Here is a 27,707-nt window from a genome sequence, read left to right as displayed (position 1 = left end):
CCCACACCATCTGACCTAGGCTTGTGAAATCCGACCAACTCCCCTGGCTTGAGACAATTCACACCTCTTTAACGCGTGATTATCCCTCTCTCCAGTTTCACCGTCTGGACCTGTAAAGACTTAATTACCTGCAAAGACTCACATTCAAAGTATCATCTTGCATCATTGAATTTATCTATATGTGTGTTTGCGGAACCCACCTCTTCATTCACCTGAGGAAGGAGCTGTGCTCCGAAAGCCAGTGATTCAAAACTAACCTGTTGGACTTTAACCTGGTGTTGTAAGACTTCTTACTGTGACCACCCCAGTCCAACGCCGGCATCTCCACATCATGGCTACATTTACACTGCAATGAAGTTACTGTAAAAATCACCATGTCACCACACCCAGGCACCTGTTTGGGTACATAGGTGAAGTGGGCATTCTGAATTCTGCCCCTAACAAACACGTCTTTTGGGACTTGCAGGAGGAAACCGGAGCACCCAGAGGAAATCCACGCAGACAGGGGGAGAACATGCAGACTCCGCACGGAGAGTGACCCAAGCTGGAAATTGAGCCTGGGACCGCGGCACTGTGAAGCAACAGTGCTAGCCACTGTGCTAACGTGCCATCCAGGGGGTTGAGTTGAGTTAAACTGGATAACCATACAAGTGAAGAGTTACTAGAGGATTGTGCTGATAGGAAGGAAGGGTGGGGACTTGACTGGCGGACAAATGCCTGAACTGGATGAGCTGAATGGTCTATTTCAGCTCTGAATATTTTATCTAATAAATGTATACAGACAATGCATGTCAGTTTTCTTAAATTTACTGACTTGAAAAAGCTTTTGATTCTCAAATATATATTGCTTCGATTTGGGAAATTCTCATTTGGTCTGAAATTCATATGCAGAGCATCAATCTAGTTAAATATATGACAATGGCAGAGCTGTGTAATGATCAATGGCGAGCTTAAGAATACTTCCTAATTACTGTTGTGGTACATCAGGACAATGGACTTTTCCTCCCATTTTAATCAACTGTATTATTGAACAGACTGCATGACTAAGTACCAACATAAAAACAGAACACTTATTTACAACATAAATCATCACTGCCTCTTTATTGAGGTGTATGGGAGCCACAAGAACTGATTAAATAAGGTAGGATAAAAATAAATGGAGTTATCTTTTGATAGCAAGGCTATGGTGATGCTGCAAAATGACAATCAAGGCACCAGCACAAGTCAAGATTCTAAGACGCAGCTAGTTTGACATTTTAGGGAAATTAAATACAACTGAGAGATGTAAGCAATGAGGTAAGATCTCACTTCTAAAAAAAGGACCAAACGACATAAAGCAGCTCAGCAAGAAATGCAGCTCTGAAGAATTGATAGCTATGGCTTGGATTTGTTTTGTTACTTATACCGAGGTACAGTGAAAAGTACTGTTCTGTGTACAGTCCAGATAGATCATTCCATACATGAAAAAACAGAGCATACATGCATAAATACACAATGTAAATACATAGACACAAACATCGGGTGAAGCATACAGGACTGCAGTAATGCTCAGTAGAGAAGATGTGTGAAGAGATCAGATCAGTCCATAAGAGGGTCATTCAGAAGTCTGGTAACAGCAGGGAAGCTTAAGGTGCAGTAGGAGTTATATTCTCGAGAATGGTGTTGTGCACAAGTCAAAAGGAATTTGGCAGAAATTCTGAGACATTCAAAAGCAAATATACAAGCATTTTGAAGAACCATAACAGCAACAAATGACTGACAGGAAAGCACAAAGTAGATCAATTTCAGTAATCAACATGATTGTCCATTATGCCCAATTAGTGAGAATGACCATTCTATCCAATCAAACCTTGATCTGGCAACTCCAAGAAAGGTGGCAGGATGGGTAGACCAAAATATACTTCATATAAATAAAATCAATTGAGAGATAAACAGGCATAATTTGAATGCAAATCCAATACCAAGAACCCAGGATTGAAACAGATGGTTTACTTAACTGTTGAACCTTGATCCACCTCTGTCTGGTCTGGAAGGACTAAATGTGCTTTACAGCAGGGGTTTCCACCCACCTTTGAATCATCCACAAAATTTACTAATTAAACCAGTTACATATATATTACAACCAGCACTGATCCCGGAGGAACGCCATTAGTCACAGCCCTCCAATCAGAAACGCACCTTTCCACTGCTACCCTCTGTCTTTTATGATCAAGCCAGTTCTGCATCTATCTTGCCAGCTCACCTCTGACGCCGTGCAACTTCACTTTCTGTACCAGTCTGCCATGAGGGCCTTACTGTCTTGTCAAAGGCCTTACTGAAGTCTACGTAGATGACATCTACTACTCTACCCTCATCAATCATCTTCGTCACTTCCTCGAATAACTTGATCAAGTTAGTGAGACACAACCTCCCCTTCACAAAACCATGTTGCCTCTTTCTAATAAGTCCACTTATTTCCAAATGGGAGTAAATTCTGTCTCAAACAATCCTCTCCAATAATTTCCTGACCATTGACATAAGACTCACTGGCCTGCAATTACCTGGATTATCCTTGCTACCCTTCTTAAACAAAGGAACAACATTGGCTATTCTCCAATCCTCTGGGATCGCCCCTGCAGCCAGTTAGGATACAAAGATTTCTCTCAAGATGGCAGTAATTTCCTCCCTTGTCTCTCAGTATTCTGGGATATATCCCATCAGGCCCTGGGGACTTGACGACCTTAATGTTTTTCCAAGATCCTCAATATCTCCTCCTTTTTGCTCTCAATATGACCCAAACTATCTACACACCCTTCCGCAGAGAAATTATCCACCAAGTCTTTCTCTTTGGTGAATATTGACACAAAGCACTCATTTAATACCTCACCCATTTCCTCTGGCTCCACGCATAGATTCCCTCCCCTTTCCTGGAGTGGGCCAAACCTTTCCCTGGTTACCCTCTTGCACTTTATAGGTATATAAAAAGCCTTGGGATTTTCCTTAATCCTGCTGGCCAAGACTTTTCATGATCTCTTTTAGCCCTCCTGACTCCTTGCTTAAGTTTCTTTCTACTTTCCTTGTATTCCACACATGCTTTGTGTGTTCCCAACCTCGTAGGCTTGACAAATGCTTCCTTTTTCTTTTTGGCTCGGCTCACAATATCTCTCGTTGTCCACTTTTTAAAAATAAATTTAGCGTATCCAATTCATTTTTATCAATTAAGGGGCAATTATGCATGGTCAATCCACCTAGCCTGCACATCTTTGGGTTGTGGGGGCGAAACCCACGCAAACACAGGAAGAATGTGCAAACTCCACACGGACAGTGACCCAGAGCCGGGATCAAACCTGGGACCTCGGCGCCGTGAGGCTGCAGGGCTAACCCACTGCGCCACCATGCTACCTCTTCAAAACTTGCCATACTTATCCTTCATCCTTACAGGAATGTGCCAGCCCTGAATTCCTATCAACTTACACTTGAAAGCCTCCCACATGCCAGGTGTTGATTTGCCCTCAAACATTTGCCCCCAATCTACATTCTCAGTTCCTGCATAATATTGTTGTAAGTAACGTTCCCCCAATTTACCACCTTCACAGGAGAACTACACTTATCCTTATCCATCAGTACCTTAAAGCTTACTGAATTGTGGTCACTGTTCCCGAACTGCTCCCCCACTGAAATGGCAGCCACATGGCCAGGCTTAATCCCCAGGTCCAGTACAACCCCTTCCCTAGATGGACTATCGACATACTGTTTCATAAACCCTCCGAGGTATCCTCCCGGAGTACAGCTGTGATATTCGCCTTAACTAGTAGTGCAACTCCTCCACCCCTTTTATTCCGCCTGAAATATCTGTATCCTGGAACGTTATAACTGCCAACCTTGTCCTTCCCTTAATCATGTCTCTGTAATGACAACATCATAGTTCCAAGTACTAATCCAAGCTCTACGTTCATCTGCCTTATCTGTTACATTTCTCGCATTGAAACAAATGACTTTCAGTCCATCAGACCCTCTTTGATCAGCAACCACACCCTGCCTGCTCTTCCTTGGAGTCTTACTAGCCCTACTCTTTAGTTCCCCTTCAGTTAATTCACCTTGGCTTTGTTCCCATCTCCTCCCTGCCAAACTAGTTTAAATCCTCCCTTGTGACACAGCAACACTTGAGAAGCTCAACACCATCCAGGACAAGGCAGCACATTTGATTGATGCAGATTCCATCCACCACCTTGAATATTCATTCCCTCCATTGCCAGCACATCGTGGTAGCAGTGTGCGCTATTTACAAGATGCATTGCAGAATTTAACCAAGGCTTCTGCAACAGTGCCTTTCAAACCTGCTACAACAATCACAAAGTGCATCTGCAAGATGCACTGCAGTAACTCACCAAGGTTCCTTAGACAACACCTTCCAAAGCCAGGACCACTACCGTCTAGAAGGACAAGAGCAGCAGATACCTTGGGAACCCCACCACCTGGAGGTTCCCCTCTAAGTCACTCACCACCCTGACTTGGAAATATATCTCTGTTCCTTCACTGTCGCTAGGGCAACATCCTGGAACTCCCTCCCTAATAGCACAGTGGGTGTACCTACACCTCAAGGACTGCAGTGGCTCAAGAAGGCAACTCAACACCACCTTCTGAAGGGCAACTAGAGATGGGCAATAAATGTTAGCCTAACCAGCAAAGCCCACATTCTGTAAATTAATTTTTTTTAAATATCAAGAAGAACAACAGCAGTAGATGCATCGGAATACGGTCACCTTCAAATTATCCTTTAGGTCACATATCATCCTGACTTAGATCATCATTCCTCCATTTTCATTAGGTCAAACTCCTAGAATTGCCGAACAGCAGTGTGTACAGTTACACCACGTAGACATCAATAGCTCAAAAAAGCAGCTTATCGGCATCTTCTAAAGGGCAAGTCGGGTTGCACAATAATTACTAGCCTTGACAACAATGTCCACATATCATCGTATAAAAGAAAACATATTTTGAAATCCGCAATACAGGATTCTCTCTCAACTTTTTTTTTAAAATTTAGATTACCCAATTATTTTTTCCAATTAAGGGGCAATTTAGCGTGGCCAATCCACCTACTCTGCACATTTTTGGGTTGTGGGGGCGAAACCCACGCAGACACAGGGAGAATGTGCAAACTCCACACAGACAGTGACCCAGAGCCGGGATCGAACCTGGGACCTCAGCGCCATGAGGCGGTTGTGCTAACCACTAGGCCACCGTGCTGCCCTTCTCTCTCAACTCTGACCTTCAATGTTATGAAGAGAAAATTTCTCCCACCACAAAACAGAATTCAATAGTTCCATCGTTTTCTAAGAGGTTTAATCATTCTCCCCTGTATACTACATATATTAACTAACAAGGGCAATAAACATTCAGATTTTATCTGCTCAGGATTATTTTCAATACTAAATATCAGTTAATTTACATTAAGCATACATTCTCAAAGGCATTTTGAACAATCAAAGATGCAAACTGATAATCAACAACTGCTTTCCTCAGCCAACATTTCCTACCTTTTCTCATAAAGGCTACAAATGCAACTGTTTCTGCAATCACAGAACTTTTTTGGTACAGTACAGTAATTTCCTAAACAGGCACCATTATTCTTACACTTCAAAATTTATTCAAATAAAGCAGAGTCAATAAAGCCAAAATGTCAATGTCAGCATCAATTAAAAGTTAGGCAAATTGGGGGAAATATGAATTCGCCTGGATTCCATCCCACCATTTTGATTCCATAATTTTGAAAGTTCACATTTGGAGTGCATTTGACCTTGAGCTTTCTCAGTTACTCAGTTAACCCCATATTGAGCTTTCAGTTCATGTCCTTTTGTAGCATAACCCATCAACAGTCAGGAGCTTTCCTTATCGCCCTGTGCTTCAGCCTAGTCTTCCACACTTTTTGCCGGTAAGCTCCGAGCATCATATAGGGAAGTTAGGAAGCAAGTCTCCAGCTTGTCAATGCGGAAGTACGAATGGTGAAAATAGACTTAAATGTATAAAATAAATGTACCTTAATCAAACAAACTGTAACTTTTCAGAAGCTCAAATCTGCTAAAAGATTGCAAAACCAAAGACCAATGAGTTTATTTTCAAGTCTTTCACCCTCCCTAGGCTAATATGCATGTTGCCAGTTAACAGGTTGGCACTGTATTTTGCTACCATTTAGAAGGAAAAATTGAAAATGACAGGATTTTGACAAACAACTTTTGCTCACATAGCAAAAAAAAATTAAACTTACAGCAGTAAAATCCACATTTAAACAACCAATGTTTGTTCAACCATTAAGAGAAAGCTTAACACTCCTGAGCAGTGTTAACTAACATAACATCATAACTAAATTCAACATAACAGCAAATCTAGACAGATTTCACAAGCTAAATACTGCTCACCACAAAACACAATTTGATCATGATTTACTATTATAATGGAGCTGGATGCATACCTTTCTTTTCAACACTTCTTTTAGAAGGTGACACCAGTTCCTTCATAATCTGTAAAATTTGCATCATGGCTAGTTGCCAGGGCAGCGGGTGTCAGCCTTCCTCTTCGAATTCCAACAGGTCTCATCTCTAAAACAATTCAATTCACCAATGTCTTGCAAGGTCTAATACAGCAAGGACGGAGGACAGAACAAAAACTGCCAGTTTTCACCAAAACGTGTTGAGCAAGCCTCTGAATAAAAGCTACAATCCTGAAACTAAAATCAAAATACCAGACTGAGCAGCTTGTCAGCAACATTTTGATTCATGTTGTCAGCTCAGCAAAGACAAACACAGCAGGTAGCCACTTGCACTGAACTCTGCAAGGGAACAATGAATGGTTGAGGTATAGTCTCAGAAAGGATGAGAAAGAAAAGCACGTCTAACCAGACCAGCCTTTTGTAAAAATCCTGCTCTCAATGCGGAATACAATTTAAGAGAAAGCGTAATCAGCACAGGCGCACAACATGCTACCAACAGAAGCTTGTGGTACTTCCCTCATTCTAGAATATGAGAAAATCTCTAAGTGAACTAAGCTACAAACTGGGTGGGTGCAGGGTGGTGGTTGGTCGAAGTGGCAAAAGTTGCTTCTCCACATGTTTATTACACACAGACATTGGCTGCTGAGGATGACACTCACTGACATGAGCGATAGAAATAGAAAATGTTTTATTTGGAAGCTGTAGCTAATGAGGTAATTAACAAAAAATTAAAAGCTGCTGTATAGCAAATTTAAATGGAGAGAGTGCTTGAGAAGGTTTAAAATTCAAACATTTTTTTTGCACCACTATATTCCCTACCTCAAATAACACCCGCTTATTGAGCAGGATCACAATCCCCCTAGTTTTAGAGCCTAGCTCCAAATGAAATACCTGCCCAACCCACCCCTTCGTCAGCCTAGTCTGATCCACTACCCTCAGGTGTGTTTCCTGTAGCGTTCCACGTCCGCCTTCAACCTTTTCAAATGCACGCACATACGAGCCCTCTTGACCGGCCCATTCAGCCCTCTCACTTGCCATGTGATCAGCCTAGTTCGGGGGGGGGGGGGGGGGGGGGGGGGGGGGGCTGCGCACCCCACCCACCCCATCCCCCTTCTTTGGCCAGCCTCCAGCCCGCATCCCCTCAGGCCCGCCCTTGGATGCCCACCGTCATCGGCTTCTAATTTGTCTCTAAGCAACAGTCCCTCTCCTGTGAGCAGAACAATACTTCCCCCACCCCCCTCTCACAAATCAACAATCCCAACGCCCAATATCAGACTGGTCACCTACTTGCCCCCCACTGCGCTTCCGTGAGCTAGCCCACCCAGCGAGCCTGGTAGCCCCTGCCCATGGCATCCAAGCATCTTACCACCCCCCCCCCCCCCAACCGATCTCCCTCTGGCCCCCCCGCCACTGATCTCCCTTCACAACCCCCCGCTCAAACATACATAGGCAAAACCTAAAAATCCCCAAAAAACACAGAAGAAAATTCCACCCACCGTCCCCAATAAGAACAAAGTTCACCCGCATACAAAACTGAGCAACGACCCAAAGATTGGTACAAAAACACTACATACACAACACAAAAAGAAAAGAAATATAGCAGCATAGGTACAGAATTACTCGCCCCCAAGTTCGATATCCTCCATCACCTGCCAGTCCCCTGCCCTGAACAAAGTTCATCACCTCATCCAGCGATCTGAAATAAAGTTCTTGACCCTCATAAGCGACCCACAAACGAGCTGGGTACACATGCCGAACTTCAGCCCCTTCTTAAAGAGGGCCAATTTAACTTTACTGAAACTCGCCCTTCTTTTGGCCAGATCCGCACCAAAGTCCTGGTAAATGCGCAGCTCGTTATCTTCCCATTTGCAGCTCCTCGCCTGCCTGGCCCACATCAAGATCTGTTCCTTGTCCAGGAACCAGTGCATTCGTACCCACATCGCCCTCAACGGCTCATTCATCCTTGGCTTCATCGTCAGCGCTGTGTGCACCCTGTCTACCTCCAAGGGTCGAGGAAACACACCTTCCCCCAGTAGCTTCTCGAACATACGTGCCACGTATGCCCCCGCATCCGATCCCTCGCTGCCCTCCGGGAGGCCTTCAATCCTCAAATTCTGCCTGCACGACCTGTTCTCTAGATCCTCCACCTTCTCCTGCAGCCTTTTCTGGTGGTCCCTCACCAACTCCATCTCCGTTAGCTGGTCATCATGCTCAGCCACCGCCTCTTCCACCTTCAGGGTCGCCTGTTCCTGGGCTTCCAATCTTTGCTCCACCCAGTCACTCCCTGTCTTAATCGGGTCCAGGTACTCGTCTTTGTTTGACAAAGTTCTCCTGAAGGAATTCCACCAGTTGGCCATTGGGCCGGCAATCCCACAATCCCAGTCCCTGAGCCTCAGCCATGTTTTCCTGTGCTGCAGACTCCACTCACTTCTTTGCCCAATGATCTCTCCTTTGCAGACCACTTCTGGTCCATGAATCCATAAACTGGTGAGGGATTCTTCTCCTCTACCTCACCAGTCTCCAATTTTACTGATCAAATCCCTCATAAGTAGGGGGAAAAGCTCCTCAAGGTCCACCATGAGCAGGAGTTACCAAATAACGGTCTCTCACTCCATGGCCGCCACCGGAAGTCCTAAAATTTTAAACACCAACAGTAACGATGAATTAAATGTAGTGTAGAATGTCACCCATTCATTCTGCAAAAGTTGCAATCGCAAGAGATGACATTTTATCATTTATATGACCATGTTGGATGTGCAGTACTACACATCTAAAAGCACCATTATTTTAGCACCTTGTAAGAGCAGCACACATGGCTACGTATATTGTAAATAAATTAAACAACTTGGTGAAATTGCTGCCATGTAACTCAGCAGCAGCTCCAGGATGGCATAATTAATATTTGAACTTTTTCAATTATATTTCATATTTCAAAATTTCTAGTGAATCAGCATGCCTGTTGGCACTCAGCATGTATGCCATACCAAATAAATCTCTATTTACATCATATTTTTCAAAATACAATTTACTTCGCACAGTTGGTTAGCATGAAGTTCGAAACAAAACATCGGCTCATATCGGACATTCTGGGAGTGCTCCATCCATATTAATGGAACTCAACTTCACAACAGCACATCTCGGGGAATTCGAAGAATTGCACGGCACAGGAGGCTATTGATTGGCATATCATGATTGGCATTCAGAGACTACTCTCTGAAAGATATTCCCAATTAGCCCATTCCCCTGCTTTTTTCCCCATAGTCCTGTAAATGTTTCAAGTAGAGATAAAATTCCCTTTTAAAAGTTATTATTCAATCTGCTTCCACAACCCTTTCAGACAGCATAGCCCATATAACAACTTCTTAACTAAGGGATGCGCAACAAACCCCAATACCCCACCTTCTCCAACAAAGTAACATTCTGGTTCATCATGAGAATAAGACCATAAGACCATAAGACCATAAGACATAGGAGTGGAAGTAAGGCCATTCGGCCCATCGAGTCCACTCCACCATTCAATCATGGTTGATTTCAACTCCATTTACCCGCTCTCTCCCCATAGCCTTTAATTCCTCGAGAAATCAAGAATTTATCAATTTCTGTCTTAAAGACAATGTCAATTTCTGTCTTAAAGACACTCAACGTCCCGGCCTCCACCGCCCTCTGTGGCAATGAATTCCACAGACCTACCACTCTCTGGCTGAAGAAATTTCTCCTCATCTCTGTTCTAAAGTGACTCCCTTTTATTCTAAGGCTGTGCCCCCGCGTCCTAGTCTCCCCTGCTAATGGAAACAACTAAGCATTTGGAGCTCCGCTGCACACAAGTTACATGAGTTTTTTTTTAAAGTACAACCACACATTTCTATTGCTCTTTCTGTGTCACATTGTCTCACCCAAATTCTTTCCAGTTCCAAGCATAAATTTGTTCGATATCAAGACACTCATTTGCAAATGATTTTAGGATGGAGATGACAAATTAAAAACACATCACTCATTTATGAACTTCCATGGTTTCTGATAATCCATTAAGTTCAACTCCCAGGATAACAAGTGCAAAAATTATCTATAAATGTTTTAATTTACCCGAACAACTCACATCAAAAATGCATCTCAAGTCAAGTGTGGGGGGTCTTCTGACCACTCACTCTCTCTGCTACTATTTTGAACTTGATTTATGCCACAAGAAATTCTGTTTAAAAAAAAAACATATTCTACCTGCAGAGACCTAGACTGTTGATTCTTCCCAGCCTGCGAAACTCGTTTCAAACTCAATGCATTTGTGGTTCACATACAGCTTTCCGAATGCATTCATAATGATTTGGATCCCTGCTGTTCCCTGATACTCCTAGGCTACCTTAACTTTCTCCACTCTCCCAGATTTGATCCCGGCTCTGGGTCACTGTCCGTGTTTGCGTGGGTTTCGCCCCCACAACCCCCACAAGATGTGCAAAGGTAGGTGGATTGAACACACTAAATTGCCCCTTAATTGGAAAAAAATATGAATTGGGTACACTAAATTTTTTTATTTTTTTTTAAACTTTCTCCACTCAAGAACCATAACTTCTTTGATACTTAAGGGATGTTATGCTTTGCTGGCTCAGCCAGCATTTATTGTCCATTCCCAATTGTCCTTGATAAGGAAGGAGGTGGTGAACTGCCTTCTTGAACTGCTGCAGACCATGTGTTGTTAAGGAACGAGTTCCAGGATTTTGACCCAGCGACAGTGAAGGAATGTTGATATATTTCCAAGTCGGGATGGTGAATGGTTTGATAGGGAACTTGGAGGGTGGTGTTGTTATGTGTCTGCTGCCCTCGACCTTCTAGATGGTAGTGTTTCTGGGTTTTGAAGATGCTGTCAAAGGGAGCGCTGGCAAGTTCTTGCGCTGCATCTTGTAGCTGATAACAACTGCTGCTACTGTGCATCAGTGGTGGACAGAGTGAATGTTTGTGGATGGGGTTTCCAGCAATCAAGCACTCTGCTTTGTTCTTGCTGCCTGCCATCAGACCTTTTTTTTTAATGGGTTTCTAATCCCCCATCCCTTTCATATCCAGAGGCTGTTTTTGGCACCATGTGCACTGATGCTATTATTGTCAACTGCCCAAAAATACAGTATTGGCACAGCAATAAAAACTTGATTACGGTCAGGAACAAGCTGACAGGGCATCCAAGAGCAGAGAACACACTTGTGACGGTTCTGACTAGTCTATTTCTTCATCCATAACAAACAAATTGCACCATGGTGTGGTTGCTATCGCCAAATATTCTGCAAAATAGGATACTTGTAAAATATCCCCTATCTATTCTGCAAAATACGACACTTGTAAAATATTCCCTATCTATTCAACAACTCAAATTCTTAAAATATACATACTTTTCTTATGTTCACACAACTTAGCACAATTTAATTTTAACGCAAAAACAATAAGTGTGGTTTTCTTAATATCACCCACAAACTGTGCATAAATTTTTTTAAACACTTCTGAAGAGTCTGATAAATCAAAATAAAAACTGCAAATGCTGGAAACCTTGGAAGGACAACAACAAAAAAAATCATAAATATGCAAGATAAGCTAGTTTATCCTGTGTAGAGCCATTATCAAAGGCTAACTGCTGTTGAGCTTTGAATAATCCAGGTCAACTTCCAGCCTACAACTTGTGAATAAACTTGCTTTAAGATGGTCATGAGCCACTTCAACTGGCTGAATAATTGGGGGGGGGAAAACGCATTAGACTGAACATCAGCAGTTAATGCATTACTCTTTGCTGCAACGAGAGCGTGATCCTTTTTTATTGTATCCGTAAGTAATATCTCAAACTAGAATGATCAATAAAGACCAAACTGTCATCAGGGCACTTTTGGAGGTGGTGGAGGAATGATTCAAGTAACTTTAGAGTCAGTGCCCTTGATATTAAATCTGTATTTAACTAAGTGTGACACCAAGGAGTGGTTGCAAAATTGCTATCAGTGGGAATCACAGGGGAATCCTTTGGAAGCCGGGGGGAATCCGTTGGGAGGCGGGGGGGGGCGGGGGGGGGGGGGGGGGTCTATTGTCGGCCAATCATCTCACACTCAGGATAATGATACTGATGTTTCTCAGCTCAACCATCTTCAGCAACCGTTCTGGGTCCTTCCTCGAGGATTGCACAGTTTTCAGTTCCATTTGCAACACCTCAGATAATGAGGCAGCCCAAGCCTGCATACAGCAACACCTGGACAACATTGGAGGCTTGGGCTGATAAGTGGTAATTAACATTAAGTGTCAACAACAACAATCTCCAAGAAGGGAGAATCTTACCCATTCTCCTGAGAATTATGGATAGTTGAAGCAGTGCACCATTAGGCCCCCCTCCACCAACCTCCCTCCCCGCTATTCTACTTTCCCCTCTCCCCACCACTCCAACGTCCCTCCTCCCCCATCAGCTGGTACAGAGGCGAGGGAATCTGGTCTCTCCAGCGCAAAGTTTAGTGCTTATACCGTTTGTTTTTGTACAACTTTGTTGTTAACCGTTTTAATAACCTGAATATCTTAACCCCCCTCCCCATACGTCCGTACAGAGGGGAGGGTACCCAGTTTCTCCAACGCAAAATTAATGTTTGTACCGTTTGGCCTGGTACAACTGTAATGGATTCTGTTTTTAATTAAAATATTTAATGGCTTGATCATTGCATCCCCCACCAACATCCGGGACATTACTTTTGATCAGAAATTTAATTGGATCAGCAACATAAATAAGGCGACTACAACAGAATGCCAGAGCAACTCGTCTCCGGACTCCTCAAAGCCTATCCACTTCTACAAGGCTCAAGTCAGGAGTGTGATGGAATACCACCTCTCCCCTATCCCCCATATCTCTCTCCACCTGCCCCCACCTCCAATATTAATCAAGAAGTTTGAAACTATCCAAGATGAAAGTAGACAATTTGATTAACACCCACCCACCAACATAAACATCCACTCCCTCGACTATCAACTTGAGGGTGTACAATCTACAAGATGCACTTCAGCAAATTACCACAACTCCCTTGGAGTACTGTCCAAGCTCGTAATGTCTACCATCCTGAAGAACAAGAGCAACATGCACATGAAATAGCCCCACCTTCAATTTACACAACATCCTGACTTACAGCATAGTCATTCCTTCACTGCATCGTCATTCCTTCACTATCACCGGATAAAAATCCTCAAAACTCCCTCCCCATCAGCACTGTGCGTGTACCTGAAAAGGCTGCAACAATTCAAGTACCTCATCGCCATCTTTTCTAAGCAATTAGGAATGGGCAAGAAATGGTGTCCTTGCCATCAACACCCATATTCCACTGATAAAAAAGGCAGTCCCACAACAGAGATAGTGAGAGGCATTGAAAGATGTGGTAGAGAAGTAGGGTTCAGCATAAGGAAACAGATTCCATATTTGCAAATTATCTAGCCAGGAATCTGGATGCAGATGCAACAAGAAATAAAGCAGCCAAGGTTAAATCCCCTGAGGATTTCAGATGTAATGATATAGTGATGGGAAGAAAAGTCATGCTGGAGATCTCGGACTATGATTAGATTGAAAAGTTGGACGAAACAAGACTAGATTCACCGAGTGGGAACAACAGAGGGGGATTGTGTGATCAATGGCATAACAGCCTGAGAGGTGGGAAAAGGTTCAGGATGGGATAGTGCACCACCAACACCACATTCACAGTCACACAAGATGTCACATAACTTCCTTAGCGCAATTTCAGCCATGTAATGGCAGAAACCAGAATGGAGGTTCATATATGGAGTTGCAGAAAAGATATTCACAGATTTCAAAGGTGACCCTGCATTCCAGAAGATGACAGGAGATATGTATTGAAGCAGCAGTTTGTTAAGGCATTGAGTAGAGTGTTTTTTTTTAAAGAGCAGGGTGATAGATGTTTTGAAATGCAGGGGTCGGTGTGTAAACAGAGGGAACCATTTACAATGTCAGTCAGCATTGGTCAACAAGGGAAATTGGGGATTACGTTTGTGAGAATATGGGCAAGAGAGCAGGAATTGGCTCTCTTGAACAAGCCAAGTTCAGACAAGATCAGGAAAGAGAGGAGAGAAACTGAGCACAGAGGCTCATGTTCAAGGGGAAGGTTGTTTGGCTTAGCTAATAAGAAGCAGCTGATCAGAAAATCTCAATCTTTCACCTGATCTCAATCTTAATGACAAGGTCATCCCCTAGTTCCTCATACTTTTTTTTTTAAAAGGGGAGCTAATGTTATAGAGGTGAGGGGTTTGAACAGAGTAAAACAGTGAAGGCACAATCCTTAATGGCTGCACTCAGTCTTTGCTGCACTCTTTAATAGATCTAAGCAATCTTTCTAGAATCATGTAACAGTAATTGTAGTTGGAATATATAATTCTACATTTTAAAAATGATGTTAGTTTACAGAGAAGATTCACTCTTCCCCAGAGATCAAATGAAATCTTCACACCAGCTTACTGCAATAGGAATCTTATTGCCATGGAAACTTATTTCCCAAGTACTTCTATATAAATTCTGCTGGTTCCAAAAGCAGAAACCCTACTAATGAGCACCCGAGAGATACAAAAATAAATCCTAAAAGCTGGTACAGTAATGGAACATGACTAGACTCTGGAAGCAACAGAAAACCAAAATGCTGCCAAAGTTGCAGCAGTCAATACATTGACTGTGGCATCATACATTGACCAGATATTATGCGGTTTTTATTTTGCTGGAAAGCATCATCTTTGTTCCTCACTTGGACATGGTAGTAGGAGGGGCTCTGCACAAAGTCCATCTACTTACACAAACTCAAGGTGCAAGATATTCAACAATTCAACCAAAACATGAGACATCCCAAGTCCTGTGGCGAAGGGTAAGTGACAACAGAGACAGGTAGTCTTCAGCCATAATCCTGCACAAAGACGGGTGCAGGATGATGGTCGCTCTCCATAGACCAATGCAAACGTGGAGTTTGAGGCCTCTTGAGTCGACAGAGCAGGTCAATTTAGGTTTAGCACTGCTCTTCGCAATCTGCTGAAAGGGAAAAAGCACTCAAAAAACAACCCGCTCTCTCTGTAGCTGGTCAGCCACTCACCGCCACCAACTGTAATGAAGACTACTAGTCTGCACATAAAGCTCGGTTCATGGAATGTCAGAACACTTGCAGACAATGCAGTGCCATAACAGAGTACAGCCCTCATAGCCAAAATGCGGAGGGCAGCACGGTGGCGCAGTGGTTAGCACTGCTGCCTTATGGCACCAAGGTCCCAGGTTCGATCACAGCTCTGGGCACTATCCCTGTGGCGTTTGCACATTCTCTCCCATGTTTGCGTGGGTTTCGCCCCCACAGCCCAAAGATGTGCGGGGTGGGTGAATTGGCCACGCTAAAATGCCCCTTTAATTAGAAAAAATGAATTTTGAAAATGAAAGTAATCCAGATACCCAGGGTAATGATCTGGGGATTCGGTTTGAATCCCACCACAGTAGATGGAATTTAAACTCAAACTACCTGGAATTAAAAGTCTAATGATGACCATGGAACCATTGTCATGAAAATCCAACTGGTTCATTTATGTCCTTTAGGAAATCTGCAATCCCTACCTGGTCTGGCCTGCATGGGACTCCAAACCCACAGCCATGTGATTGACTCTTAAATGCCCTCTGAAATGACCTAGCAAGCCACTCAGTTGTACTGTATTCAACTACGTGGAAAACACGAAAAAGAAATGAAACCAGACAGACCACCCAGCATCGGCCTGGGCACCGGAAACGACAACGGCAAACCCAGCCCGGTCAACCCCTCCTTACTAATATCTGGGGGGTTGTGCCAAAGTTGGGAGAGCTGTCTCACAGACTCATCAAGCAACAGCCTGATGTAATCATACTCACAGAATCAGACCTTACGGACAATGTCCCAGACATCACTCTCATCATTCCTTGGTATGTCCTGTCTCACCGGCAGGACAGATTCAGCAAAGGTGGCGCGGCACAGTGGTATACAGTTGAGAGGGAGTTGCCCTGGGGGTCCTCAACATCGATGTTAGACCTCATGAAGTCACATGGCTTCAGGTCAAACATGGGCAAGGAAACCTCCTGCCTATTATCACGTATCGTCTACCGTCAGCTTATGAATCAGTACTCCAAGTTGAACACCACTTGGAGGAAGCACTGAGGGCGGCAAGGGCACAGAATATACTCTGGGTGGGGGATTTAAATGTCCTTCATCAAGCATGGCTTGGTGGTCACCACCCAGACTTGGAAATATATCATCGTTTCTTAACTGTCGATGGGTCAAGATTCTGCAACTCCCACCCTAACAGCACTGTGGGTGTACCTGCACCCCAGAGACTGCTCAAGAAGGTTTAAGGAAGGATGTTCACGACCATCTTCTCAAGGGCAATTAGGGGTGGGCAACAAATGCTGGTCTAGCCAGCGATGCGCACCTGCAAATGAATGAAAAACATAGGAAAAAGGAATAGGAGGAAGCCATTCACCCCTCAAGCCTTTTCCTGTGATGGAGGTCACGCTCGCCGCAGAATTCAGTTTAGAATAAGGACAAGTATAAGCAGCAGAATTAATACATCAAGTATTTTCATTCAAAGTGGAATTAAAGGTCTTTCAAAAATCACCATTTGCTGCAAGAAACTTTAGCTGACCCCAAGGATCATTAAGCCATTCCATACAAATGTGGGATGAAGAAGATGCTTGAATTGACAGCCCGTAAATTCTTTAAATTACCTTCTGCAATTATAACCAAAACTAGACCATGGGAAGGACATTCTGAGCTGGCAACCAAGAATAAATTAACAAATTCATTCCTTAACTATGTAACTTTTGATACTTAAGATTACACCATTCGGAATAGTGTATCTGAACATCTATATCTAAGAAACTTGACCCATTGAAAATAGACAGGTAGAAAGATGTCTCCAAAAATACCCTGCCCAAACATATATCTTAAGACACTTGACATTCAACAGACACTGAGTTCATTAAAGCACATGTTAATAAGACAACAAACCTGACCATTTGACCACAGGAAATCAGCCAAACATCAAAAGATAAGATAAAGGAAAACCCTACACTAAAAAGGAGAAATCATGTATAAAAAGGAGGGGCATTTTGGTAGAATAGGTATCTCACTCCCTCCTGGAGTGGATCAAAGCTCTGTTCTGCAGCTTACCTTGTCAAACAAAGACCAAGTGGTCTTTGTAAGTATGTTTCTATTAAACTCATTAGAAATGCATTAGAAATTGATACGAGATACTTTAGGATTTTCCATTTTTAGATATATTGTTCTCTTCAGAGAAGTTAGTCTGTTAGCAGATAATAAAGGACTTTATATTTATATATTTTTTCTTTTTTTTAAATTTAAATTTAGAGTACCCAATCCATTTTTTCCAACTAAGGGGCAATTTAGCATGGCCAATCCACCTAAGCTGCACATCTTTGGGTCGTGGGGCCGAAACCCACGCAAACACAGGGAGAATGTACAAACTCCACACGGACAGTGACCCAGAGCCGGGATCGAACCTGGGACCTCGGCACCATGAGGCAGCAGGGCTAACCCACTGTGCCACCATGCTGCCCATATTTATGTGTCTTTAACTCTGCAATTCTGTATGTATCAACTGAGAGCATTGTATAATAAAAATACTATTAGAAGAAATTAAACTGTGTAACCTTACTCTCAATAAGTTTCAGATCCTGGACACTCATTTAGGAAGTCTTAAATGACAAGGATCCACGACCAACAGAGGTAGGGGTTTTTAGTTATGAGTGACCTATCTGAATTTCTTCCACGAGAAAGTAACTGAAATCTTGTTTGGCTGTTTGAGACACAGAAATGCACCTTCCCTTCACGAGAGCTATTCTGAGTCTTAGGCGAGAAACAGATTTTCCTCTTTTGGTGGCTTAACCTAAATAATAGGCCACATTCCACAATTCAATAAGATCATGGTTGATCATCAACCTCAGGGGTTAAAAAACCTGAGTTCTGTGGAACGCAGAAGCATCCAAGGGATCTGCGAGAGGCCCAGGCTAGCACGTGACCGTCAGGTGCGGACAAAACTGCCAAGCAATGCTCAGAACTCAAGTGTAATGCAAAATCAAATGCGCCTCTACGAGCAAAGATTCTCCAAGCTTTGACTACTGATGTTCAGGACCTCTATAGGTGTTTGTTGACCTGACTAAAGACTTTTGACAGGTATGGCTGCCATGAAAAGATGATCAGTGTCATTCACTTGTTTTACCATGGCACAATGGACATCATCAGATACCTTCCCTATCATTATTTGGCATCAAGCAACGTCATATATTGGCTCCAGCTCTGTTTGCCATACACTTCTCAGCGATGTTCCAGTACACATAGTTCTCGGTCATGCTTCAGACACGCACACAAAGTTCTCAACACATTCAATTCAGGACAGACAGCAACTTCTGGATGATTAGATCAACTATCACCTGACAAATCTCAGCATTTGACAGATGCATTCTCAAACTTTGGAAAGTGCATGTAGATAGCCTCAGAACAAAGGTGAAAGTCTACCAGGCAGAGGTTCTTCGATCATTTTGTTATGGGTACAGGATGTGTACAACAAACTGGTGCCACATAAAGCAACTTGAAGCATTCCATCATCAGTGTCAAAGATCCACTGGCAACAAGTGGCAGGACATAATACAGGACATCAAGCTTCACCTGGCATTGAGATCATACACATCACAGCTAGAGTTACCATGGAGGATTTCTGTATTTCAACTGCAATACTCTACAGTCACATGAGCATGGGAAAACACGCCCCGGGACAATCCAAATTTGGATGCAAAGTGCCTTCAGGACAAGCGAATGCAGTGCAAATCTAAATGACACCATCCCTCCAACACGGACTTCATATGCTGTATTCGCAATCAGTTATGCAAACCCACCTTTTGGAAAGTTAATTTCTCTTTTTAGGGCCGTTAACCAGAGGCCCTGGAACTTCACTGCTCTGCCCTGCCCTGCCTTGGACTCTCCTGTGCAACTCTCTACAGCAGATTCTGCCATGAGATCCTGTCTAACAGGTAAACTGCCAAATTGAATCACTGGCCTTCTCTTACTTTTAGGAAAACCAATGATCTTCACATTTCACTTGCCTGGCTTCCCAGCATTGGCAAAATTTAAGCAACTCTGCACCCTGCTTTGGCAGCAAAAGCACAAACATTGATGGCACTTCAGTGAGGCAAAACACTTCTTTGGTCACGTTCCACAAAGTTTTGGGAATCAATCTCAAAGATTTAGTACTTCAAAAAACAGGCTTTGCTAGGGGCACTCTCATCCCATGCAAGAATTATCAAAAATGTCCGATTCCTTCGTGTGACCCCACACCAAAAACAATGTGATTGTCTCTTAACTGCCCTCTGAAATGATGAGCAAGCCATCATTAGTCGCACAATATTACCACTATGCTGCAGTTTCCCCAATTCCAACCTTAACAAACAACTATTTTGAAAAACATTGGCAATTGCCAAAAAAGTGTTCGCAATTTGAACATTTGTTTTCTTTTTTCAAAATGCACTTCATCTGGGCAATTTAAACATGAAAACTTGCATGAAGCTGTACCATCTGAACAACTTGCAGTAATAACTGACTTTCGGAATTAGAAATTGTATTACAGAAGATTGTAGCTGCACAAATTTATTTGTTACTGTCTATTCCACAAACTGCAAAGGAGCAGAAGCACCAGCAGTTTGAACGTTATTAGTACAAGTAGCTCTTCGTGCTACAGAAATGTTTAACTGCAACAAATGGCCCTTCACTAATTAACCTTGAAGGAAAATCATCAGCGGGTCAAAACACTTCTTTGGTCACGTTCCACAAAGATTTGGTAATCAAATTCAAAAGATTTAATACTTCAAAAAACAGGAAGTCTTGATAAAGTGAGTTGCAACTTTGAACCACAATTATACTTTTGATCATACTCAGAATATGCACCAGTCAGCTCCATAGCTCAGTGGTTAGAGCACTGGTTTTGTGACTTAGGCGTCGTGAGTTCAATTCTAGGGAGCGGCACAGTAGCACAGTGGTTAGCACTGTTTCTTCACAGTACCAGGGCACACAGGTTCAATTCCTGGCTTGGGTCACTGTCTGTGCGGTGTCTGCATCTTTTCCCTGTGTCTGCGCGGGTTTCCTCCGGGTGCTCCGGTTTCCTCCCAAGTCCCAAAAGACATGCTTGATGGTGAATTGAACATTCTGAATACTCCCTCTGTGTACGCGAACAGGCACCTGAGTGTGGTGACGAGGGGATTTTCACAGTAACTTTATGGGCAGCACGGTAGCATAGTGGTTAGCACAATTGCGTCACTGCACCAGGGTCCCAGGTTCGATTCCCAGCTTGGGTCACTGCCTGTGCGGAGTCTGCACGTTCTCCCCGTGTGTGCGTTGGTTTTCTCCGGGTGCTTCGGTTTCCTCCAACAGTCAAAAGATGTGCAGGTTGGGTGGATTGGCCATGCTAAATTGCCCTTAGTGTCCAAAATTGCCCTTAGTGTTGGGTGGGGTTGCTGGGTTACAGGAATAGGGTGGAGGTGTGAGTTTGGATAGGGTGCTCTTTCCAAGAGCCAGTGCAGACTCGAAGGACTGAACGGCCTCCTTCTGCACTGTAAATTCTATGATAATATTGAACACTATTTTAACACGGCAGTAAATCTCCCATGGTTGTGTTGATAGTAGGCTGGGGGAACGTACTTTGTTATAACAGGTGCAATTCATGTATGCACGATATATTAAGTACAACTTGGCAAACGTCTAATGCCACAAATACTTATTACTCTTCGGTCTTACTGCTCTCATCAAATCTCAGATCCATTACTGTCATACTCTTATGAGCAGGCAGCTTTCGTTGTTAATTGGAAAAAAAATGAGAACTATAAGCACACACATCATCAGCTGACAGAATGACAGCAGGCACTTTGTATTGAAACTGATATCAGAGAGGCAGAAGCCTTCAATGGAAAGTATTGTTTTGCATTGTAAACACAAATGCTGCCGCACAGGTCAGTTTTATTTTATTTTCTAATTTCTGTCATTATTTCAATTATCGCTTCTCAGCCAGTGAATTCCAAATGGTGAGTGAAAGAATTTATGACATTTCTGGAACTTTTAACAATGCGATTCCAAAACTCAACACTGATTTAATATTGCAATGATTATAGTTCTGGAATTGCAACCATACGGTAACAAGTCTGAATTTCTATATCGCAATTTGTGACAGTCTTACATATCAACTTGTGCAATATATTGGGCGACATGGTGGTTGGTACTGCTGCTTCACAGCACCAAGGACCCTGGTTTAATTCCAGTCTTGGGTCAGTGTGTGCGAAATTTGCACATTCTCCCTGTGTCTGCATGGGTTTCCTCTGGGTTCTCTGGTTTCCTCCAAAAGATGAGGTTAGGTGGAGTGGCCATGTTAAATTGCCCCTTAGTGTCAAGGAATGTGGGGCAGTGGGCCAAGGTAGAGTTCTCTTTCAGAGATTTGGTGCACACTTGATAGTCGAATGACCTCCTTCTGCACTGTTTCTATTTGTGGGGTGGGTCCAGAGAAAATAGCCATGAGGATGGTCAGACTATCACAAATGTTTTTCCAGATAAAGAAAACTGCAGCATTATCCAGTTTGGCATCAACCAAGCTATTATTTACTACGTGGTTCGCTCTTAATGCTCTCTGAATTAGCATTCGATGGTTTTAAATTCTGTAACAGAACGTATGAAATGAAATGAAATGAAATGAAAAAATGAAAATGAAAAATGAAAATCGTTTATTGTCACGAGTAGGCTTCAATGAAGTTACTGTGAAAAGCCCCTAGTCGCCACATTCCGGCGCCTGTCCGGGGAGGCTGATACGGAATCGTACCGTGCTGCTGGCCTGCTTGGTCTGCTTTAAAAGCCAGCGATTTAGCCCAATGAGCTAAATCAGCCCCTTTGTATGCCAGTACAGCAAATAATTAAGGAAGCAAATGGAATGTTGGTCATTCCTCAGACTGAAATCAGGCCCTCCATTGGCAACATCTTCCGCTCTCCAGATTTTGTACTGCCAAATTCCCCCAAACCCTCTGCCTTTCCTCATCCTACACAGCAAAAGGAAGCACCAAAAAAAACACATCGTCGGCTAGGACTTTGGTAACCTCCCAATTGCTGTTTCTCACACTTCCATTCACTCCTCTCCCCCCCAAGTATTCTGCTGTGAGACACCTTGCACACTTTCCCTACCTAAATGATGCTAGAAATGCATGTTGCTGTTTATGAAGTTGACCTGAATGCAAATCAATAATCTGGTTTGTAGTTTAAAGAATAAATGAGCTGACAAACATTTGTAGTAACTTCTGTTGCACTGAATTAATTATCACTCCTTATAGCAAACAAAACCATAAAAATATGCCACCATATTCCTGCTATCACATTAAACACTCATTCTGTCCAGCGGCCCTTTCTGAACCTGTTCTGTGTTCTGAATGAAGCCTTGGTCTTTGCCTGCCTCACTTAGATGTTCCCAAATGACCACGTATGTATCCTTTCGCTTGACAGAAGTCAAGAATTTGGCTTTTCGACTCTAAGTCTGGGACTGTCACTTAAATTGCCAATTAAAACTCGCGATCTTTGGGGTTGGGGTAGAGCCGGGAGTGCAGGAGGCGAAAGAGGCCGGTGTGCTGGCCTTTGCGTCCCTAGTAGCCCGGCGAAGGATTTTGCTACAGTGGAAGGACGCGAGGCCCCCAAGCGTGGAGACCTGGATCAATGACATGGCGGATTTCATCAAGCTTGAGAAGGTTAAATTCGCCCTGAGAGGATCGGTGCAAGGGTTCTTTAAACGGTGGCAACCTTTCCTCGACTTTCTGGCTCAACGATAGGGTACTGGGACAGTAGCAGCAGCAACCCGGGGGGGTTGGGGGGGGGGGGGGGGGGGGGGGGCGTTGATTATGTTAGCTTATTTTATTTAAATTTGATTTATCTAATTTTAATTTATGGTTAAGTTCTCTTGTTTGGGGGGGGGGTGGGGGAATGTGATACATGTGATGTTACGGTATGGGGGGAATTGTGGGTGTTATGGGCTGTTAGTTGCATATTACTGCTTTTTGCTATACTTTTTGTTATATTTTCTGTAAAAAATTCCAATAAAAATTATTTTTTAAAAAAAAATTGCCAATTAAATCGACTACATGTACTAGCTTCCCAAATTCAATGGTTCCTGGCAACTAATCCCTTGTGTTAAGACAATTTAGAGTGGCCAATCTGCCTATCCTGCACATCTTTGGGTCGTAGGGATGAGACCCATGCCAACACAGGGAGAATGTGCAAACTCCACACGGACAGTGACCCTGGAGCCGGGATTGAACCCGGGTCCTTGGTTCCGTGAAGCTGCAGTGTTAACCACCGTGCCACTGTTAATGGTTACATTTGTAGCCACCTGGGGTGGCTACATCCCAATTCCAAAATGGATACTCGCAAAGAGTACAGGGAAAAATGGACAGCACTAGAAAAACAAGAAGGTGCAAGGTTTCCTGTGGATTGGAACTTGCAGAACCAAGACAGAACTGAAACTACAAGCCATTAGCATAGTAATGAGCTATCTCCAGGGACAAAAAGAAACATTGAAACAATCGGTACCAGGACAGACTCCCCGGCACCAGTGGAGGCTAAAACAAAGGCAGGCCAACCTAGAGCCCGCCCAGCGATCGGGAACAACCCCGTCATTGGAGAGAATCGATACAAACGATTGGGACAATCCTAGCTACTATTCTATGCCAGTTCGAAGCCAACTGTATCTGAACCAGACAACGGCCATTGTTCCTCTGAGTGGGCACTCGAAGCTAAGTATAGGCTTTTAGTAGCAGTTGTAGTTTAGTGAGTAGAGTTTGTGCATGAGTAATAATTGACTGTGTGTAAATAAATGTGCATCGATTTCAAACTTACTAACTGGTGTATCGAGTCATTGATCAGTATTCGGTTTTGAACCTTGTGGTGGTATCAGAAAGATACCTGGCGACTCTTGAGCAAAGGTAATTAAGACAGAGCAAATTAAGGGAAAGCATAACGAGCAACAATTTTAACATCAATCATCTGTGGCAAACTGGAAATACCAAAATGTGGAAGTGCTCTCCTCCATTCTGCTGCTTTAGTGCTTCTACATAATTGTTTTTCATGCCAATTTACACAAGGAACCTTAACTGGGGTTAACTGATACTTTTGTTGTTGCAAACAGCATAAAAGTACTTCACATTTAGGCTTAATTTTGTGTATCGTTAAATAAAATGGCATTCGTAATATTCTCATAGATTGTCTTTAAGGCACTGCCAAACACAACGGAGGTAATAAAGGGTTGCAGAATTGTGTACATCCAGTTAACTAAACCTCAGCAATATCAGATATAATTGTTTACGGAAATAATGACAGAATACAACAGCAGTTAAGTTTTTTAAATATTCATTCGCAAACACCATTTCCCATTACTACTACTTTTCGGTTCATGTCTTCAAGTGTTTTCTTGGCTATGTGGTCAAAATTTAAAAAGAAAGCTTGTGCAAAATTGTGCATGCAAAGTTATTTTGTATTTCCAAATTCAATATTTTCTATTAGTTAACACAGGCTATTTGTTGGAACTATATATAAAACAGTCAAATACTTGAGATATGCATATGGACATATCTCAATTGATAATTTGCAGCTAAGGAGGCAAATTCCCCCATCATTATTTATTATTATAAGAAGCTTTCGATATTGTAGTGAGAGAGAACTGTTTGTCAACTTTTAATCTAACTGTCACTCAACGTTAAACTAAAGGTCAACAGCAATCATTATTATCCGCAGTGAAACATGGGACGTGCGAGCACACTTGTCATTTAACTTACCGACTCAGGTGTAACATAAGCAGTTAATCACCAACAACTAATCTCAGATTATTTTATAGAGCAGTAGTGTGCAGTGACAGGTGGGTGTACAAGGAATTAATTCATGGATTAATGGGAAATACTGAAGAAAATCAGGAAAGAGACCTCAGAGCCTCTGAAAACACAATATCTGGCTGCCGTCATGAAAGCATTCTTGCATAAAGAAAAAACATTGGAGATTGAAAGTTATCCTGTTGCCATTAGGAGTATTGCAAGGCCCCATATGTGATATTATGAGCAGGTCCATAATCAATATTCCAGCAAGGTCATAAAAGACTGGGAAATAGTACAACTACAAGAATGCAGGAGAGTCTATAGAATGAAGAGGATAAACGCATATAATTCAAGTGTTTATACACATTTATATTCAAGATTATGGCCTCAAATTACCACTTGGGAGACAATTGGTACAATACACCTAGATTAAGCAGGACACTGTTAGGTTTGACGAAGTAGATTTACATGCGCGTTTCTGCTCAAACTTATTAACCCAGGCCCAACTATAAAATTTCTCACGAATTAGTGCCAGAGTTATAGATTGTAATTTATTATTGACTGGTACAGGGCAGTAGAGCTTCACGATGACAAAATCGAACCATAAAATTGCCTAGACAATTGCTGCAGATGAACAAAGATACAAATCAGTGGTTTCAAATATCCTAATCACAAATTCTATGTACCAAAGTCAGATCAAGTGACTGAATGTGATGTCACTCCCTGACTACCCACCCACCGCAAGGTTAAAACAGAGTGAATGGCTTCAGATTAGAAGCCTCCACTCCCTCCCCGGCCGCAGAATCAGAAGCCTCCTTCACGGGCATCCCACGCCCCGACTGTCCACCCACCAAGGACCTCCTCATCTGGAATTTTTCCAACGGACAATGTGTCTCCTGCAAATGACGACATTAGATTCTGCACAAGCGCATACAGGTATCAACAGCCATCTTGAGTTGGCAGCAAATAGTGCTTGGACTATTTCACATCATTCTACTGCTACCTAGACAGAAACAGTGCTGTAAGGACAGGCCTGTATTTTTATTTTTAACCTGTATAGTCAGCTGGCTGAGAAGCTGAAATGCCAGCTAAAAAGATTTTTAGAAACTAAATATATTAGCTCCCTTTTCCTCAGCATGAATTTATTGATATTTGCGAGCTGATATTGGATTCTTGGTTGATGTCTTTTGCACCTGTTTCTGCATTGTTAATTGACAGATTACCTGCACGGAGGTCTGATGGTGCAGTGGGTAGCATCCCTATGCCTGAGTCACAAGCTTGAGGTTGAAGTCCCACTCCATAACCTGATGGCCAAGGGACGCAATTCCTTCAACAAGTCAATACTTCTGGTCAGTTATGTGATGGAAAAAAATTGGAGCCTCTCCCATCACTATCCATAACTCCAGGCTACAACCTGCATGTAAATGTCCATGTTGCTACAGCAACTGACTCCTTGGGGGGGGCCAGTTGGCTGTTTGGTCAGTGTGGATTAGATTGGTGCCAGCTGCATTGGGTTCAACCCACATGGCAACTGGGGTGGATTCGGGACCTGCCTCCTTGCCTTAGAAGTACTTTTTGGGTCAGGCCCGTCTTCAGGCACAGAACTTACATCAACTGATATTTGAGCCAGATACAATTAAGTGTGTAAAAGGCATCATGTGAAAAATAAAAATATTGCCCATACAACAAACGATGGAGATCAGCCCCATGCAGACATGGGGAGAATGTGCAAACTCCACATGGGAAAAAGATTCATTAGTATCTCAACCAAAAGGCACATGCCTGCACTTTGCAACATACATCACTAAGTAGTGATCAGGAAGGAAAAATCTGCTGAATTTGTTCCTCCCTAACCCAAAGATATAGAGACTGACTGGATTGATGTCCCATGATCTAATTCAACCCTGAAACCTCACTGTTAGATGCAGCAATGCTGCACGGGGCATTGTAATTACTCACTGCCACATCATTATGCACTTGACCAACAAACACTTTCTATATAAATTAACAGGTTGCTTGGCTTCAGTTAGCACATGTTTTCAGAACATTAAAGACAAAGAACATTCTGTTCCTAAGCCTTTACTGCTCAAACTCCAATCTACTCAAAGACATGAACAGTAGGTTTCCTGGGAACTGATCACAGCAATGCAACAGACTTCACTTGAACTTTAGATAAATTTGAGGTGCGACCTTATCATGCCACTTCTTTTCACAAAAATGGTGGCATGCAACACAATTCTTTGATAAATATAGAGTACCCCATTATTTTTTTCCAATTAAGGGACAATGTGGGCAGCACGTTGTCACAGTGGTTAGCACTAATGCCTCACAGCGCCATGGACCAGG

General features: G+C 42.9%; 1 protein-coding gene across 5 annotated transcripts in view; it reads right to left on the bottom strand.

Moving 5' to 3' along the window:
- The window catches only part of usp6nl (USP6 N-terminal like), a 277,494-nt gene that overhangs the window by 198,186 nt on the left and 51,601 nt on the right, over positions 1–27,707 (bottom strand). Inside the window, exon 1 of one of the 5 annotated variants that reach the window (XM_038811844.1) lies at positions 6,452–6,783. The exons of the other annotated variants lie outside the window; for them this stretch is intronic. Within the exon in view, the coding sequence (XP_038667772.1) occupies positions 6,452–6,518 (67 nt within the window). The 5' untranslated portion in view covers positions 6,519–6,783. Of the gene's footprint in view, positions 1–6,451; positions 6,784–27,707 lie in introns of those variants that run through there. 5 annotated transcript variants of the gene reach the window in all.

The sequence above is a fragment of the Scyliorhinus canicula genome, chromosome 11, assembly GCF_902713615.1.
Source record: "Scyliorhinus canicula chromosome 11, sScyCan1.1, whole genome shotgun sequence".
NCBI lineage: Eukaryota > Metazoa > Chordata > Chondrichthyes > Carcharhiniformes > Scyliorhinidae > Scyliorhinus > Scyliorhinus canicula.
Note: the sequence above shows the minus strand (reverse complement) of the source record. Positions and strands in the feature narration are given on the sequence as shown.